The sequence below is a fragment of the Seriola aureovittata genome, chromosome 23, assembly GCF_021018895.1.
Source record: "Seriola aureovittata isolate HTS-2021-v1 ecotype China chromosome 23, ASM2101889v1, whole genome shotgun sequence".
NCBI classification, from domain to species: Eukaryota; Metazoa; Chordata; class Actinopteri; order Carangiformes; family Carangidae; genus Seriola; species Seriola aureovittata.
Window position 1 is genome coordinate 7073581 of NC_079386.1, and position 16124 is coordinate 7089704.

Here is a 16124-nt window from a genome sequence, read left to right on the forward strand (position 1 = left end):
TCAGGAGCATTTAATTTCTGTTACCTACTTTTTGTCTATCTGAATTCAGGGAAAGTTTGGCGGAAGTTATTATTTATACCACAGTGATTGTGCTCACAGTATTTCATTATTAGGAAAGCAGTAGAGAAAGGCCCTCCTGTAGAGATCGAGGTTACATTCAAGGTCTGTTTTGAACAACTGTCCCCATCTGAAATGTTTGTCGATAAAGTTTCAGTGCAAGCACAGCTATGCTCAGCTAAATAATAAACTTTAATTGCACAACAACCGTCTTTTTGGAAAGGTGTTCTATTCTAATCATGTATCAAATATAAAACCTACTTTTTGAATTTAAAACAAATTTATTCTCTGCAGAGAACCTGGCGGACTTATTCACATACACATCAGAAAGTGTCGTGTGGAACTTTGGTATCTACCTCAGTGATACTTGAAGTGCTGATGACCAGCCTCAGGCTTTTAAAATCAAAGGGAAGTGTCGGGCTTTATGAAAATCACAACCTGGAAATTGGAGCTTTGAGCCTTGAAACGGCATATTGCACAGGTGTTGAGACTGTATGCGTGAGCAGCAATACTCGTGACAATTTCCTCTGCTTCAGCATCTCATGCATTTACAGCTTTATATAGGCAGTCTCTTTCAACTTGGCCTCCATTTTATGTTGAAAAAGATCAGAACTCCTTGGTGAAGGATATTTCTGTGAATAAGCCATACTTTGAACTAGTATTTCCAAGTTGAACCAGAATGGCACACAGTAGAGCGCAAAGCTCCACCAAGGCCAAACAATCCTCCACAAGTCTGTCAGATAATTATCTAGGTCTGCACCAAACTGTACAAAGTCATAGATCTCAACACCATAAATATGTCATGATTCTTTTACATCAAGATCCAAGCATTATTTCCTGAGAAACTGATGTTTACAAAGGTGAGAAAATTTCCTTGATCCACCCCTCAACTGGATCTGCATCAAAATTTAATGGGTTCCTCCTTGACCCAGGGCCCCATCCCTCCACCAAGTTTGGTGCAAATCGATTCAAGACTTTTTGTGTAATCCTGCTGACAAAATAAAATATAAAACGACAACAAACCAACAGACAGACATGGATGAAAACATAACCTTGGCTGAGGTAAAAATGTGTGGATTTATCGATATGTAAATTGTAACAGCCATTTGCCATCTTTCGCTTCACTGTTGTTGCAGTAACTGATGTACGTGTGAGTTCATTTTGGCGCAGCTCTTAGCATGTTTCTATTAATAACACAGGTACTGTAGCACTGGAGCGTGTAACATGGAATCAACCTGTGAATGAGTGGTCCATTCATTTTGTCACCAGACAGTTGTTGCTAACATGATTAATTTGGGGAATTATACAGTATTCTGATCATTTCAAGCTGTTAGACATGAACAAAATTGCCTGCTTGACCAATGAGGGCAAAATCACTCTAGATAAAATGGTGAGTTGTAAAGAGCAAAGAGATAATGAAAAAATATTGTTGGTCATAAATGTTGGCAGCTCTGCATATCGACATTGTCTGAAAATATTACCAACATATCATCAGTGTGGCACAACATTGTTATAATTATAATTTCTACTCATCTTTTGCTTCCAGCCCTCCAGGGGCTCCATATGTTGTAGTGTTGGACAGTCCTCACTTTCCTCTTCACATCTCCTCTCCTCCCTCTCTGCTCTCTTGCCAAGTGGTTTGGAACGGTCCAGCTTTTCCGTTTCTCACTCTTCTCATGCTTGTTTTCTCCTCTCTCATCTCCTTAGTTTGCTCTTCAAATATATCAGTCTACCATTTCCTTGCTAGGTTAATTTACGCTTATGTTTTAGGCACATATCAGATGTGGTGCTTTACATGGCTGCGTCGTCCACATAAAGAGCCATTAACAAATGTCATGGAGTGTGTTGGGATAGTGAAATGAGTGAGGAATTTTTGCACCAATGCGCTGACATATTCAAAGAAAAAAATGTTTGACTCTGCATCTTCATGCTTATATTTTTGGGAGGTATGCAAAGTCTGCTGAATGTATTTTTGATGTTTCAGGCATTTTCACATCTTTTTTACAACTTAAATTATGGAGTGATAGAATAGACAGAGATGTGACAAAGGTCTAGGGCTGAATTAGAGCCAAACACATATAAGCATCTCAGACCACTGACTACTGCCTGTCTCTATCCCAGTCTTTTCCTTATTCCCTGCTCCTTTCCACCTGAAGAGAAAATTACCTGCACTGACAATTGATCTCAGACCATCTGGTTAGCTCAGACAGTAGATTGCAAATGCATGTACCATTATTATTTCCTAAGCACTGTATATAAAATTGATTATTTGGGTAGTGCAGTTGAACATAATTGACACAAATATTAGTGGTGTTTACAAAAAGTATCTGGGAAGTGTTTAAAAATCATACTTCCACTGAGATTACTGGATATTGTAGAATGAGACAATAATAGCCCTAATGAAAACAGTAAATCTTAAATTGACAAATTGCAGAAGTGTATTTTCTTGCAACTGCAGCAGAATCCACTTTAGTGATATCCACAGGAGTACTGTACACAATCCTGATTTATTTTTACATTGCTCTGCCTGCAAATTATATTAACTTTGTGTTAGTTTATTCTATTATGTACTGTCCATTGCAATTTGGATACTTCCCCCTCAGAATGTCAGTAAGAGAAAAAGTGTTTTGAATATTTATTTATTTATCTATATTTATTATGAACAGACATTTTTTTGTAATATGAAGTCCGTCAGTCTTCACTTCACTGTCCTGTTTTTGCCAGGTCTTCCGCAGCGGTGAAGGCATGGGCATCCGTCTGGACAGCGCATCTGCCTTCCAGGGTGCTGTCATTTCACCCCACTATGACTCGCTGTTGGTAAAAGTCATCGCCAGCGGGAAGGACCTTCCGACAGCAGCCTCCAAGATGAGCCGTGCCCTGGCCGAGTTCAGAGTGCGAGGGGTCAAGGTAGGACCTTTCAACCACAAGTGCTCGATGGCACTGGTGCTCTGTGAGGAGCTTCTCCCTGTTTTCATTTGCATTTAAAGTTCTCATAGTTTCCTGTGGATATGACCTCTTGAGCTGATGGAAATCTCAGTGGACAATGTCAAAAAGTAGGAAATTGTGATAGACCCTGAATATCTGGCATCAGGAGAGATTCTTTCACGGCAGTAGAGATGTAAGTTTGATGGTGTTCTCTGGTGTAGGTCTGCTGTGAATGGCTTCATCAGAGCCCATAACAAACAGTTTGAGCCAGTGCAGCATGGTTAATGGTGTGATGCATTTCAAACTGAAATGGTGAGGAGGGCAGCTTTTTGAAGGTCTCTATGTACTTAATCAGCTGCAGGGTACAACAACTTACTGGATTGGTGCACCAGAATTGTTGGACACTTAGCCTTACATCTCTGCGTGACCCGTCTGGTTGAATACATACTCTACAATACTCCTTACTTCTTGGGTTTCAGACTGAAAACATGCTCTATCAGTGTCTGGCACTGCCTCAGGATACATCCCTGGAAAAAGATAGAAGCCTCTAGTGTGAGGCAGGTCTTGCTTTATACTGTCTGCTGGTGTAAATGTTTTTTGACAGACAGCGGCAGTTTCAAAGCCAGTGTTAACAGAAAGGGAAGGTGGGGCTAATTAAAAATAATGAGCTGCATATGTTCATGTACCCATCATAAAAGCAAATAATGTCATGAACCTTATCACATTACTTTTGCCCTTTGAATTGGCTTATTTTAAGTGTTCTGTTTCTAGATTGGCTCAAGAAATAAATTTGTGTTGGTTTATACAATTAATACTTGTATCCTTAATAAGCCAAAGCAACACAGAGTCAGCAGTGTACAAAGATCAGATTCAGATTCTTTGGTATTGTGTGCTTTTAGTTATAAAATACCTAATATATACACAATATTAAATAAGATGACTAGGGCGACTGGGAAATCATGTACTATCTTTATTTTTGCCAGTCTAATGAAAGTTGCAATATAAAAAATACTGTGCAGTAGGAACATTAGTCTTTGTCACTCCAAGTTTTACTTCAACAGATGGAGGACGTTATATAAAGTCAGTTAATCGTTGAGTTAGATGAGAAAGAAATACAGAATCTCCTGGTCATCATTTTGATTTCTGCTTTCTTCTTTTTTACACACATGCAATTTTCACATTTGCATCTGTTAATATCCACCCGGCAACTAAAATGAGCAATTTGTGATCAGGATGAGCCTGATATAACACATGCAGCGAGTTTTTAACATGTGCCTAACAATCAAGCTGCAACTGGAAACACTGTGTTGGGCAGCCAAGGTCTTAGATGTTTTTGTTGTAGACACTGGTGTTCACAAAGACTCATTACTGTAGAAAATGAAACATTTCATCTCAAGGTGAGGAAAGCAAGGTGAACAAATCCTGTAAGAAGTTGAGTCATTACCATTTTTTTCTGTGAAGCTGAAAAGGCCAGTAATAAATAATTCACATTTTAATAAATAAATACAACATTTTTGAAGTAGCTAAGTGAAACGACACATTCTGCTTATTAAATGCCGTTGATGGTTTTTTAAAAGGTTTTCTTTGTAAGTCAAGTAGCAGATTGTCCCAAAATGAACATTGCTGCTAAATGTTTTTTTTTTTTTTTTTTTTGCGAAACCACAATTAAACAAAAGCACTTTGTGTCCTACCTCTGTGGTGCAATAGCTGAAGTGTAAATGAACTGAGAATTAAAGTCAGCAGTGGTTAATTTAAATTTGGAGGTGTGACCTCACGTCTGTAGACCAGTAGCAGTTTGTTCACTTATGTGTTTTTTGCTTTCAGCAGCCATCGTATGCAAAGACAGTTGTGGTGTATTTATGTACATATATATTATCTCAAATCAAAAGTGTTTTTAATATTTGCTTTGCTGAATTTCAGACAGGGTTTCTTCCTACCTGTAGTGAAATGAAAATAAAGGCCATGATAAACACAAAGGGATTGCTGTAGCCGGTGGAACTGAAAATTCTATCAGCTCAGTCATAGTAATTCCTCAATCTCTTTTGAATTAGTCATGATGAGGTGAAATTGCAAGTCAAAATTGGTCTTCTCAACTCTAATTTCTTATTTAACTTGGAGTGCACTTTACAAACTGTCAGCACAGATTTAATAGATTAATTTTCCCTTCTGATAGAGTGAGAAAGCGTTTGATGTTTGCTGAGCCTTGATGTGCCGTGGACACCGTCCCTTGTCCTCACTGCTCTGGTTTATGTAAACAGGCTCTGGGAAGTCAACGTAAAGTACCTCTCCTGAATGTCTGAAATCATTCTGTACAATAGAATTGGCTCTTTCTCAGTGTAAAGACAGGGTGTGCTGCAAACAAACTACAGTGAGAAACCTTGGTGCTTTTGCTGATCAAACTTGAGGTCAAATACTTTCTTTTCTGTAGATTGACAGAAAGAACAGCGTATAATTCTACAAAGCCCAGAATTAAACTTTCTCTTTCTTAAGGCTGCCGGTAGAAAACAGAAATCATAGCAGCTCTTCACAAAGACTTGAGATTTGAGCAAAACTGGCTGCGTTTTATTTAATACACACACCATTAAATTTAAAGTCTGCCAGTTCTTAAAATGGGCTACACGGGTTTTAATGGTATTGTAAGAGCCATTTTTTTCTATAACAAGGTAATCAGACCCTGCCAATTTGATAAGCCCAGGTGTGTGGTACCAGTATGTCTTTGAAAGGACATGGAGAAGAAAACATTTTTTTTCAAACACTGAAATAATTTGCCCACGAAATTCCTTTGCAACGTTTTCTTTCTTCCCTGCTTTTGAAAGTTGAATTGACGCCACTCATACCCCTTTTCTTGAGCTTTTCCATCCTGTTGTTGAACGTGCACCAAATTTTTAATCCCCTTTGTGTGTTGTCTTTTTTATCACACACGCCATTATCATGGCAGACCTTCAGTCAACACCATTTGTCAAAGTAAGTGGACAGTAAGTTGGAAAGTGTGTTTTACGTGTCCCTATGACTTACAGTCCCAGAGTTGACATAATCCAAGTACTCGTATTCTTGTCACTTCATGTCCAGACAGTGACCTTCTCTTCAAAGTAAGCACAGTCAGTCTGTTTTGCACTTTGATGTAGACTCTTTGCTTCAGTGTGCTAGTGTGCTTGTGTCCTTAGGTAAGACACAGTTGCTAACGTCCCCAGATTTAGTTGTTGTGACTTACAGTATCTTCCTCATGTATTGCACTCACAAATCTTTCAGCCCCTTTCCTCCTAAATGACCAAATCACCATCTGAGTTATATCCTCAACTGGTGAACCTATTTTTGTTCATCCTCCTTCCTGTTTCATAGAAAAAACACATTACACAGGACATGATAAAACATTTTCTATCTTACCAGTGAGTTAACTGCGCCCACGTGGCATCACAAGTTGTCACTGCCTTCTACAGTGAAAACCAGGTGGTTCCTGTGAGAGAAATCCTGCTTTTTGTTGAGAGTTGCTAGTTCTCTGTAGAATTACGGATGCGGTATGATGAATCAGATCTCTTTAATTAATGCAGCATGGAGAGAAGACCCTAACATGGTTGTTGTCTAAAGACTTGCAGGTTGTGTTGCTTTATATACTGCCAGGCAAGGTTGGCTTGGTCTTAACTTCTTAGCTGGCTCTCATGTTATATCCTCACACTCAAACCCATACAATGAAACCAAATCAATACATTATTTCCTCTCAAATGTTCATTTCCAACATTCCTGAGAACATGGATTATCTATTATAGAACAGAACTAATACTGGGAACTTTTTTATGTTCTGCTGCTCTACAAAACCTTTTGGTGAAGTTAATAGTTGGAACTGCTGTGATGTTTACTAGACATGGACACTGCATGTCATCCAGCAAGTCATTCCTCCAGTCCCAGATGTAGCTTCCTGTCCTAGAAGCTGATTTAATTGCTGATGTTTTGTGTATAAATTAGCATACATTGTTGGCTAAATTGAGTCCTGAGGACCCTGTGCATTTCATGTTTCTGGATCTGTGAGAATGTACTGTACGTTAATTTGAGCAAAGGTGGCCAGTGAGAATGTTGACTGGAAGAATAATTGTCGTACATTGTCTCTGTGTTTGTGTGTTTGTGAGCAGTGGCCTTGGACTGTGTTGCTTGTGCTGTGTTGGAATGTCACCAGTGAGAAGCTGGAATGCTGGCAACAAATCCAAGGCCTATTAATGCTTTGGTCTGCTCACAGAGATATGACGCTGAAGGGTTACATCCTCATAACTCCAAGCTGTTGTTTTTCTCCATCCCAATGAAGACAAATGTCGCTATTGTAAATCTGTCATTGACTGAACCACACTTTCAAGACCATTCTTTGAGTTCGTGGCTCTTATGGTAGCATAACCTTTAAAGTGAAAACCATAATGCACCAACCACACTTAGATTTTCTGGATTGACATGCGACAACATGCTGCTCTCCTCTGTTGTGTGGAATTATATTTGGCATTTCAGAAAGCTCTGTTTATCCTTCTGTGTTTGTGTGCATGTGTGTGCATGTCTATCAGCATTTCAGTATGGACATTTGTGGGGCTTTTCTGTGTGTGTGTGTGTGTGTGTGTGTGTGCAAAGGACGAGCCATGTGTGTCAAGCAGTAAAATATCACACATCTATTAGCAGAAAAAGAGAGGGGGAGAGTGATAGACAGGAGAGCGACAGGACATGAGACAGGAGGGTAAAGATAGATGGATAGAGGAGCTGGGGGAAAAGGGCAATCGAGATGGAGAGCGTGTAACATAAAATGACAAGGAAGGTGGAGCTTCCCATAGAAGCCAGTACACCTGTGGCTGTCAAGTTTATATCTGCAATACATGTCAGTAGTTGAATTTCAAAGTGTTGAAGATTGAAAAAGTCTTTGCATTGTATTGGTATTCTTTATAGTAACAACACAAACAAATCAGGCTTCACTAACTGATTTGTTTTTCAAATCGAAGTCTCTGTAAGCGACTGTAGATGGTGCAAAAAAATACATCTCTCACAGAACAAAGGCACTGCTCTTCAGGAACACTTTTACCCCTGCCTATAACTAACCCCTCCCCCATTCAGTTGGCAACTGTAACTAGGCATGAAAAGCATATCTCCATATGCTGAAGCAATGTGTATGTATATACCTTGTACCTTGTACATATATAGGTGCGTGTATATGTATACATTAGGCCTGCACAATATGAGGAACATTTGCGATGTGCGATGACACTGACACTGATGATATTACTTGCGATAAATAAAAAAATAAATAAAAATATTGAAGTGTGAACATACACTTTGCTGAGCGAGGCTGAATAAAGAACACAGCCAAAGGTCACTATCGGTCATCTCCTCGTCCTCCCTCTGCTTCAGGTAACGTTGCTGAGAGGGGGGCTGCTGTCTCAGACTAGCTATAAGTTTATAAAGTTTGTGGCAAATGAAGCTGCAGTCTACACGCATACAGTTTTCCTTTTAGCAGTTTTAACAGTTCACTATTAGGTTAACATTAGCGCGCTGCGCTCATGTAAAACAAACCACGGTGGATGGGGATGTTGAAAATGTAGCTTTTCTTCATGTTTAAATCTTGTAGAACAGGTGGCCCGATGGAGGAAGCTAATTGCTTTTTTCTCTCGCAAAGGTTGTGATGACACAGAGCTACGACCATAGATGTTGTCAGCACCTGTACAAAGGTCACTCTTACTGGTCCCCATGCCGTCTGCTGTGCGTGAGTGAGAGGCTGCAGTCTGACGCCAAAACGCAGCAGAGTTTTTTTCCAGCTCAGGCGCTGCTTGAAAACCCTGTAACTGCATGACGTCTATAAATATAATTATTGTTTCTAATTCATCGCTTCACTCAGTCGTTTGCGATGTTTTTATTGCATCGGTGAGCACTAGTATTAACATGCGTCTTCAGTGATGCGATCACAAGTGGACGGCTCTCACTTCGTCAGTTCACACATGCGTCTCGGTTGACCACTTGTGATCGGATCTCAATTCAAATAACGCCTCCATACCCGCCCCGCTCTCACTCGCTCGCTCTCACACACACCACAGACTGTAAATAAAGATGGGTTTAGCCTCCGTGACGTCACCCATAGGTTTCTGAAGAGTGGTTTTGAATCTCAGAGTGGGCTGTTCCGTCATCGCCATCTTGCCAGTACCTGACTCCGCAGAACTCCCGGATAATCCATAAATGGGCAAAGAGGATGGGCGCGTGTTGAGCCGAGACCCGTCTGTCACTCAAAGCGGCACACCCTCAATTCTGCAGAACTTTATGCCTTAATAAAATTTAAACGAGTTAGTTATCTAAAAATTCGCCCCAATACAGTTGTGATGAAGTACCAGGCTGTAAACAGGTTTATTTCTGCTGTAAAGTTGGGCATTTTAACATGAGAGTCTATGGAGATTGACTCGCTTTTGGAGTCAGACTCAAGCGGCCATTCGAAGAACTGCAGTTTTGGGTGTTTCCGTGTTGACTTCGTTTTTCAGCCTCAGAGGTCGCCGTTTGACACACACACACAAGCACATTAACAACTGACCCGTCTGTCGATTGGCTAAAAACACATATGTTTATTTGCAGAGGAAATAAGAGATCCAATCACAAGTGGTTAATCAAGACGCATGTGGAGATGCATTTTACAGCCAGGTGTGAACTGACGAACAGAGAGCTGTCCACTAAGTGATCGTATCATCCATGACGGATGTTAACACCAGGTCTGAACAGGGCCTATGAAACTGTGGCGGGACTAATCAGACTGTGTCGGAGGACGACAGTAGAGTAGGCGGTCCTTCAGTGTGGCCCAGTACGCATTTGCGTTCACACTGCTAAAAGAATTTGGACACATGTAGCCTAGACCACCTCCGACTGTGGACTGAGTGATCAGATCTCAAATGTGTCCTCAATGCGTCTCGTCTTGGGAGAATTCACACCAGATTTGTGCCGATGGACGATGGTATCAGTGATCGACGATCATTAGAATTATGGCTGATTGCTCATGCCTTTGCAAATGTCAAGACAATATTTTTAATTAATGTAACTACTTATTATTTGACATATTAAATTAATACTAAATTCAATTTGCCTGCCACGGTTTAACGTATATAACTGCATATAACTGACACTTTCAACAATCGAGCACACACACTCTTCGAAGAGATCAACAGACGGAACACGGCATTTAGTTCAGTTTGTGATCCTGCTGCTTTATATGGTGGTAAATAAAACTACAAAATATAGTGAAATAAAATGATTTTTTTTTTTCTAATTCGCTGCATTTCAGTCAGTCCTTTCCGATGTGTTTATTGCACTTGTTCATTCATGAAAATAAGATTAATTGGTCAGCACTACTATACACTGATATAGAAAAATGTTAAGTGAATAGGATAGTGGTCTCAGACTTTTGGACCTGTACATACTGAATAACTAAAGAGCTCAGGAACACAGATGCTCCCTTGCTGCAGAGCATCAGGCTGCTTCTGGCCACATTCTTGTTGATTCCTGAATTGAGTGCCACAGACAGAGAGGAGTTATGTGAAGATAGAGGCAGACAGATGGAAGTTGACCAACAGAAAGAGAAGACAGACAGCGGGAGCAAGTTTGAGAAATTGCTGTAGGTTTTACCTGGACCTTTCCCCTCATGGCACTATCAGACTCCCAATATATTCTGTCCAGTTTGGTGGAGACTTCAACAAACTGAGACCTTTTGGATGTGAATGTGTGTAGGTTTGTAAGTGTGTTTCTGTGTATTTGTGTGTGTGTGTGTGTGTGTGCATGAGACTCATATGTGCGACACTAGGGGCTTTGCTTTGGGCAGCATGGTTTCATCAAGCGAGACAGGCTAGTTTCCATCTTAAGATCGCCACATTCTTGTCCCACTGTTACCCCAGTTCATTCAGTGAACAAGCAGGATCTTTATTTTTTTACTTAGCAATTCTGTCATACATGATTCTACAAGTGTGCCATGGGTGTTCTGTCATCTTTTGGACTTTTGGATTATATTTTTATGGGAGAAAGTATCCCCTTTGTGCTGTAACACTAAATAGATAAAATCCACTTTTAAAAAATGATCTCTTTATCCTCCCTTGGATCCTTGATCACCACCTGCAGCCCCCCCCCCCCCCCCCCCTTCCTCCTCCTTCTTATGTTTGTATCCATGTTTCACAAATGTGCAGAAATTAGTAGAGCTTGTCAATCATTACAGTGGAATTAATGATAAGAATAAATCAAATCTGTCAAAGTCTCATATCTTTTCAATGCAGTGGCATTTAGCAGATTTTCCCTCATCTTGTCACAGTAAAGATATAATCTTGCCTTCATATGTCTGTGTAGTATCACAGTAACATTTCCGATTTCAGTACACCAATAATCCATCCTCAAACTGAGTATATGTTTCCACTCACCTTTTCTGTTTAGCTGGTCTCAAGTGTGTTTGTACATGTATGTATCCGTCTGACCAAGCACTACATCTCCCAGAGCCTCTACTGTCATGTCCAACTCTTTTATCACACACAAGCTCTTTTCGTTTCTGTCAAGTAAACAATTCCCCTACTTTCTATTTTCATGTTCTGTTATGCTCCCCCTCCTCTTCACCCGTTTGACCTCAGTCTCCCTTCATAAGCAAAGTTGTCTTCTAGTTCTCTCATGTGTACTTCTTGTTTTCTGTTCCCTGAGCCTCCTGTTAACGGTTCACCGAGTTGGTTACATGTGTTTTCCCATGGTCTGCTTTTCTTCCTGATCTTGATTTTTATACCTGCAGTCTGGTTTCAGAATATTTTTGTAGCTTTTTGTAGCTGTTGTTCATATTACTGAATTGTGCTAATTAATTGAAGAAATAAACTTGTTGATTTGACTGAGCACTAAAGAATTAAGCTCAAATGTAAATCAATATTTTTTGTGAGTCCAAATAAATCAGTGGTGTGGACATACTTCATGAAGATTCACACATTTTCCTCCCACAAACAGAAGGAAACACTGAGTGAATGAGGCCCATTGTGCAGAGTGGTCAAAGTAATTCATCCCATAGCTAAAGGCTGCTGCATTGCAAATGTCTTTTAAAGGTTTTTACAAAGCAACATCCTCAACTGTGTCTTTCTCCTGACATATCTGTGTTGCTGAAGAGCACTGAATCATTTCAAACTGGACTATACATACCATCTTGAAGAAAATTACAATATGATGCACTGAAGAAAAGCAAACAACTGCTATTCATTAATTCACTTCATTCATCTGATAATCCAGCCAACCATCTTTTACCTATCTTCTACCTTTGCTTTGATTTCTTTCCTCCTTGCTGTTTCCATCACTGTAGTCACACTGAGATCAGTGTTAACTTAGTAACAGGATGTGCCCTTTTCCCTCTGATCTGGAGTTCACTTCCTATGACCTTTGCATCATGTTGCAAGGCGGGAGTAGGCAGAATCACTGATCCAGGATCATTCACTCGGCATTTACAAAGAGCAGACAAGAAACAAGAAATCCATCTCATTGCTGACTTATCAGCAGGAGGAATGACGGTTTAGACGCACTCCGACAACACACACTCGCATGCACTGACACTATTTTTTGCCACACACACAGTCACGTACCAACTCTCTCTAATATGTGTCTCTGGGGGCTGGGTTATCTGTCCATCTCTTCTTCATTTCACACCTCTAAACAACCACTTGCATGGTGCTTAATTACATGAACAGTCTTGTAATTATGTGTGTGTGTGTGTGTGTGTGTGTGTGTGTGTGTGTTGTGTGTGTGTGTGTGTGTGTGTGTGTGTTGTGTGTGTGTGTGTGTGTGTGTGTGTGTGTGTGTGTGGACAAGCATGGTATGTATGTTTGTGTGTATCCCTGCATGCACATTTCTGTGTGTATGCTTGAGTGCAAGTCCTGGAAAAAGCTTATCTCAGGAAATTGAATTAAAGATCAAGAACATGCAAATTCAGTTACTGATAAGTGAGGGTGCATAAATGAGAAAAGGTGGAGGTGACTGACGGAGGGATGAGTGATAAATGGAGGAATGGGAGTATGGACTATGTTGACACAAGGGTGAAAAAAATAACTGAAGGAGTATATAGTGTGAAAAACTGAGAAAGATGAAAAAGCAGTTGGTTATAAAAGAGTTGATACTGATGGAAAATAGATAGGAGAAGGAGAAAAATGGTGAAATGACTGTCACACTGGTCACTTGTTTAGTGGCGTGAGCAGGGAGATAAATTGCCTAAATTTAAGGCCTTAAAGGCATTTAAGTTTCAAATACACACCCTTACCGCATTGACAGGTTTCTGTACTGCATGGCTACTCTTAGATTAACACACAATAGAAGCACGGTAGCGCAAAATGCAAAGAAGTATTTTTCATTATCAGTTTCAATAAGCAGTTTCCTGCTCCTTAACTAAAGATGACTTGTTGCCTATTTGCTGCCTCCCACTTTTAACAACTGTGAACACTTTGAAATGGGCAGATTTTGTCTGTCGTATGTTTGTCTACCCACTAGATGTACTGTACATGGGTGGACCAAGTAACAGGAACACTTAACAATATATAATCTAATGTATAAGACAATCCAGCACATAAATGTGACAAACTACAGCTTCAAAATTTGCCATTGAGTAGAGATTGACATTCTTTTGCATTGCTTTAGACTGTGCAGGTTGTCTCTTTGTGTGAGGAAATATAAACTATAATGATACTGCAGCTATTATTTATATTTCTCATTATTCAAAAGAGGATAAAGTTTTTAGACATCTCTGTGGAAACAGTGTCTAAACTTAAAGTCTCTGGGTTGGGGTTTTGCATTGCATTGTTTGGTTGACATCTGAGAGCTGGAGTGCCATGAAATGCAATCATCTGCCATGGCGTGCTATTGTTTGGAGCGCTTCATATCACTGAATAGTCTATGAATGTTGACATAAGACAACAAATTTACAGAGTGCTGGTTATTTATCTATTTAAGCCATCTGTCACTTTACAAACCACTTAAAACCCATAGTGTTAAGATTCTGTTTAACTTGGAAAGTGAAAGCTAGTAAGCCGGGCTAACTAACTTTCACTTGGAAGGTGGCAGCTAGTTATCAGAACACTTTAACTATTGATCCCCAGGGGGGAAGTAGGTAAACATAGCTTAGTGTACGGATTTTTACCACTGACTCCCACCTCACGTTTTGATGGAGGGTGGTTTGCCCGAGCATTGGCATGCTCTCTTTCAAGGGTCCAGTTGCGGTGATAGCAAAATTCCCTGACTGTCAAAGCTCACAGGTGTGCATTGTCCTGTCATGTCACATAATAAAAACAGAGTAACAAACATGTAGAGAGACGACGTAACGCAGGGATTTCTTCAATTACAGGATTCAACAAGGATTCAGCGTTTGTGTAGCTGTTGGGAATGAAATGACATTTAGTTCTATTTCAAGTGTTCACCCACACAGATTGTGCACCAGTCAAATTACAACCGTGTCACCCTGAACCAAAAATTCACACCCCCTGGAGCGTACTAATGTAGGAGGTGCTGTCTGCAGAAAAAACATTAAAAACACTTACATTTGTTGTTTTTGGTAGTTACAATTTAGACAGTGAATACGTCCCTAGCTTGTAATTTCCATTGGATAAAAGCGAAATGAGTAAATGTAATGTACACCAATGATATATATCCTGTATATATACTGATTTCTTAGTAAAGATGGATTTTAATTACTTTGACTTCAAAAGGTTCTTATACTACATTATAACAAAACATCATTCTCAAGCCTAGAAAGACAAACTGAGTCTTACAACCTCAAGCAACAATGCTTTGGCAGGTGAAAAGAGGACAACAATGTGTAGAGGAGATAAGAAAGAAAGAAGGGCACACTTGTTAAAATGACATATAGCATTGGTCGTAGCAGTAAACAGTCACTAAGCACTAAACTGTTCACTTCAACACGTATTGCACAATAACTTACAAAAACAGCTGTTTTATGGGGAAAAAAACCTCATATAAACAAGTATTTTCCCCCTAAACATGACTTGCTGACTAAACCTGCCACTCCAGCTTACATGCTATCATCTAGAAAACATTCACACTCGCTTAAATGACATGTCAACACAAACACAATGCCTATCAAAAGAGGGACAAAAGACAGATGTGTTTATAGCCTGAATCAGCATCTCATTGCTGTATGCACACATGTGCACACACAGCAAGTTGGAGCTGGATGGTGTCAACTGGGACTTTGAAGCCATAATCAGGATTAAACGGCTGGAAATCAACTGTGATGAAAGGAGAGGGGGAGAGGATGGTATAACAGGCGGAGAGGGAGAGGTAGAAGGGGGAGCGGGTTGTGTGTGTGTGAGGGGGGGGGGGGGGGGTGGAGAAAAGAAGTGAGTTGGATGACATCAGTAGAAAATTTAACCAAAATGAAGACAGACACAAAGAAGCCAACAAAGGAATTGGAACTTGGTGGTGAAATTTATAAATAATCTGCCTGCAAGTCTGCAAAAGAAAATGTGAATCAGTGGCTTTTCATCACCTCCTCTTATTCCAATCCTCGGAAAACAGTAAACAAACAAAAAGTTCCTACGTTACTACTTCCTGCCTGATTTGGCAATTTTGTATTGATATGTGAATATAGGAAATGTACCCGTTTCCTTTTGGCTACACATAATGTGTTATGTTTTCCTCCACCACATTTGTGCTATTCTTAGAAATGTAGATATTAGATGCAGAAATATCACTAAAAAGATATAAAACAGATTTCCCTTTTGACAGTTTATTCCATGTCAGTGTTTTCACCATAGTGAAAGAGGAAATCTGGGTTAGTGTATGGATACCAGCACAAAGGCGACTGACACATATAGCCAACTTCAAAGCAGAAGACATGGTGTTTCCGTAGCAGCTTCCTCCTCTGCTGATTTGTTCCACTCCATTCTTTCAATGCCCACTCTCCTTTTCTTGCCTTTTCTTCTTCTTTCGCCTCTGCTCATCATCCTCTTTTCCTATCATTATTTCCTTTCACTCTGTCACTCCCCGCTCTGCTGTAACATCACAGCTTGAGTTTAGCCACATGCATGTAAAACAGCACAAACACATACACACTCTGGCTCCCCTGCAGTGGTCTGGACGTCTGTGTGAATATTAATTTGTGATCAGAGTGTGAGTTGGAAACACAGAGGAGCAAG

General features: G+C 40.1%; 1 protein-coding gene across 1 annotated transcript in view; it reads left to right on the forward strand.

The window, feature by feature from the left end:
- The window catches only part of LOC130164121 (pyruvate carboxylase, mitochondrial-like), a 293836-nt gene that overhangs the window by 131610 nt on the left and 146102 nt on the right, over positions 1 to 16124 (forward strand). The window contains exon 12 of the mRNA XM_056368580.1: positions 2782 to 2964. Within this exon, the coding sequence (XP_056224555.1) occupies positions 2782 to 2964 (183 nt within the window). The remainder of the gene's footprint in view (positions 1 to 2781; positions 2965 to 16124) is intronic.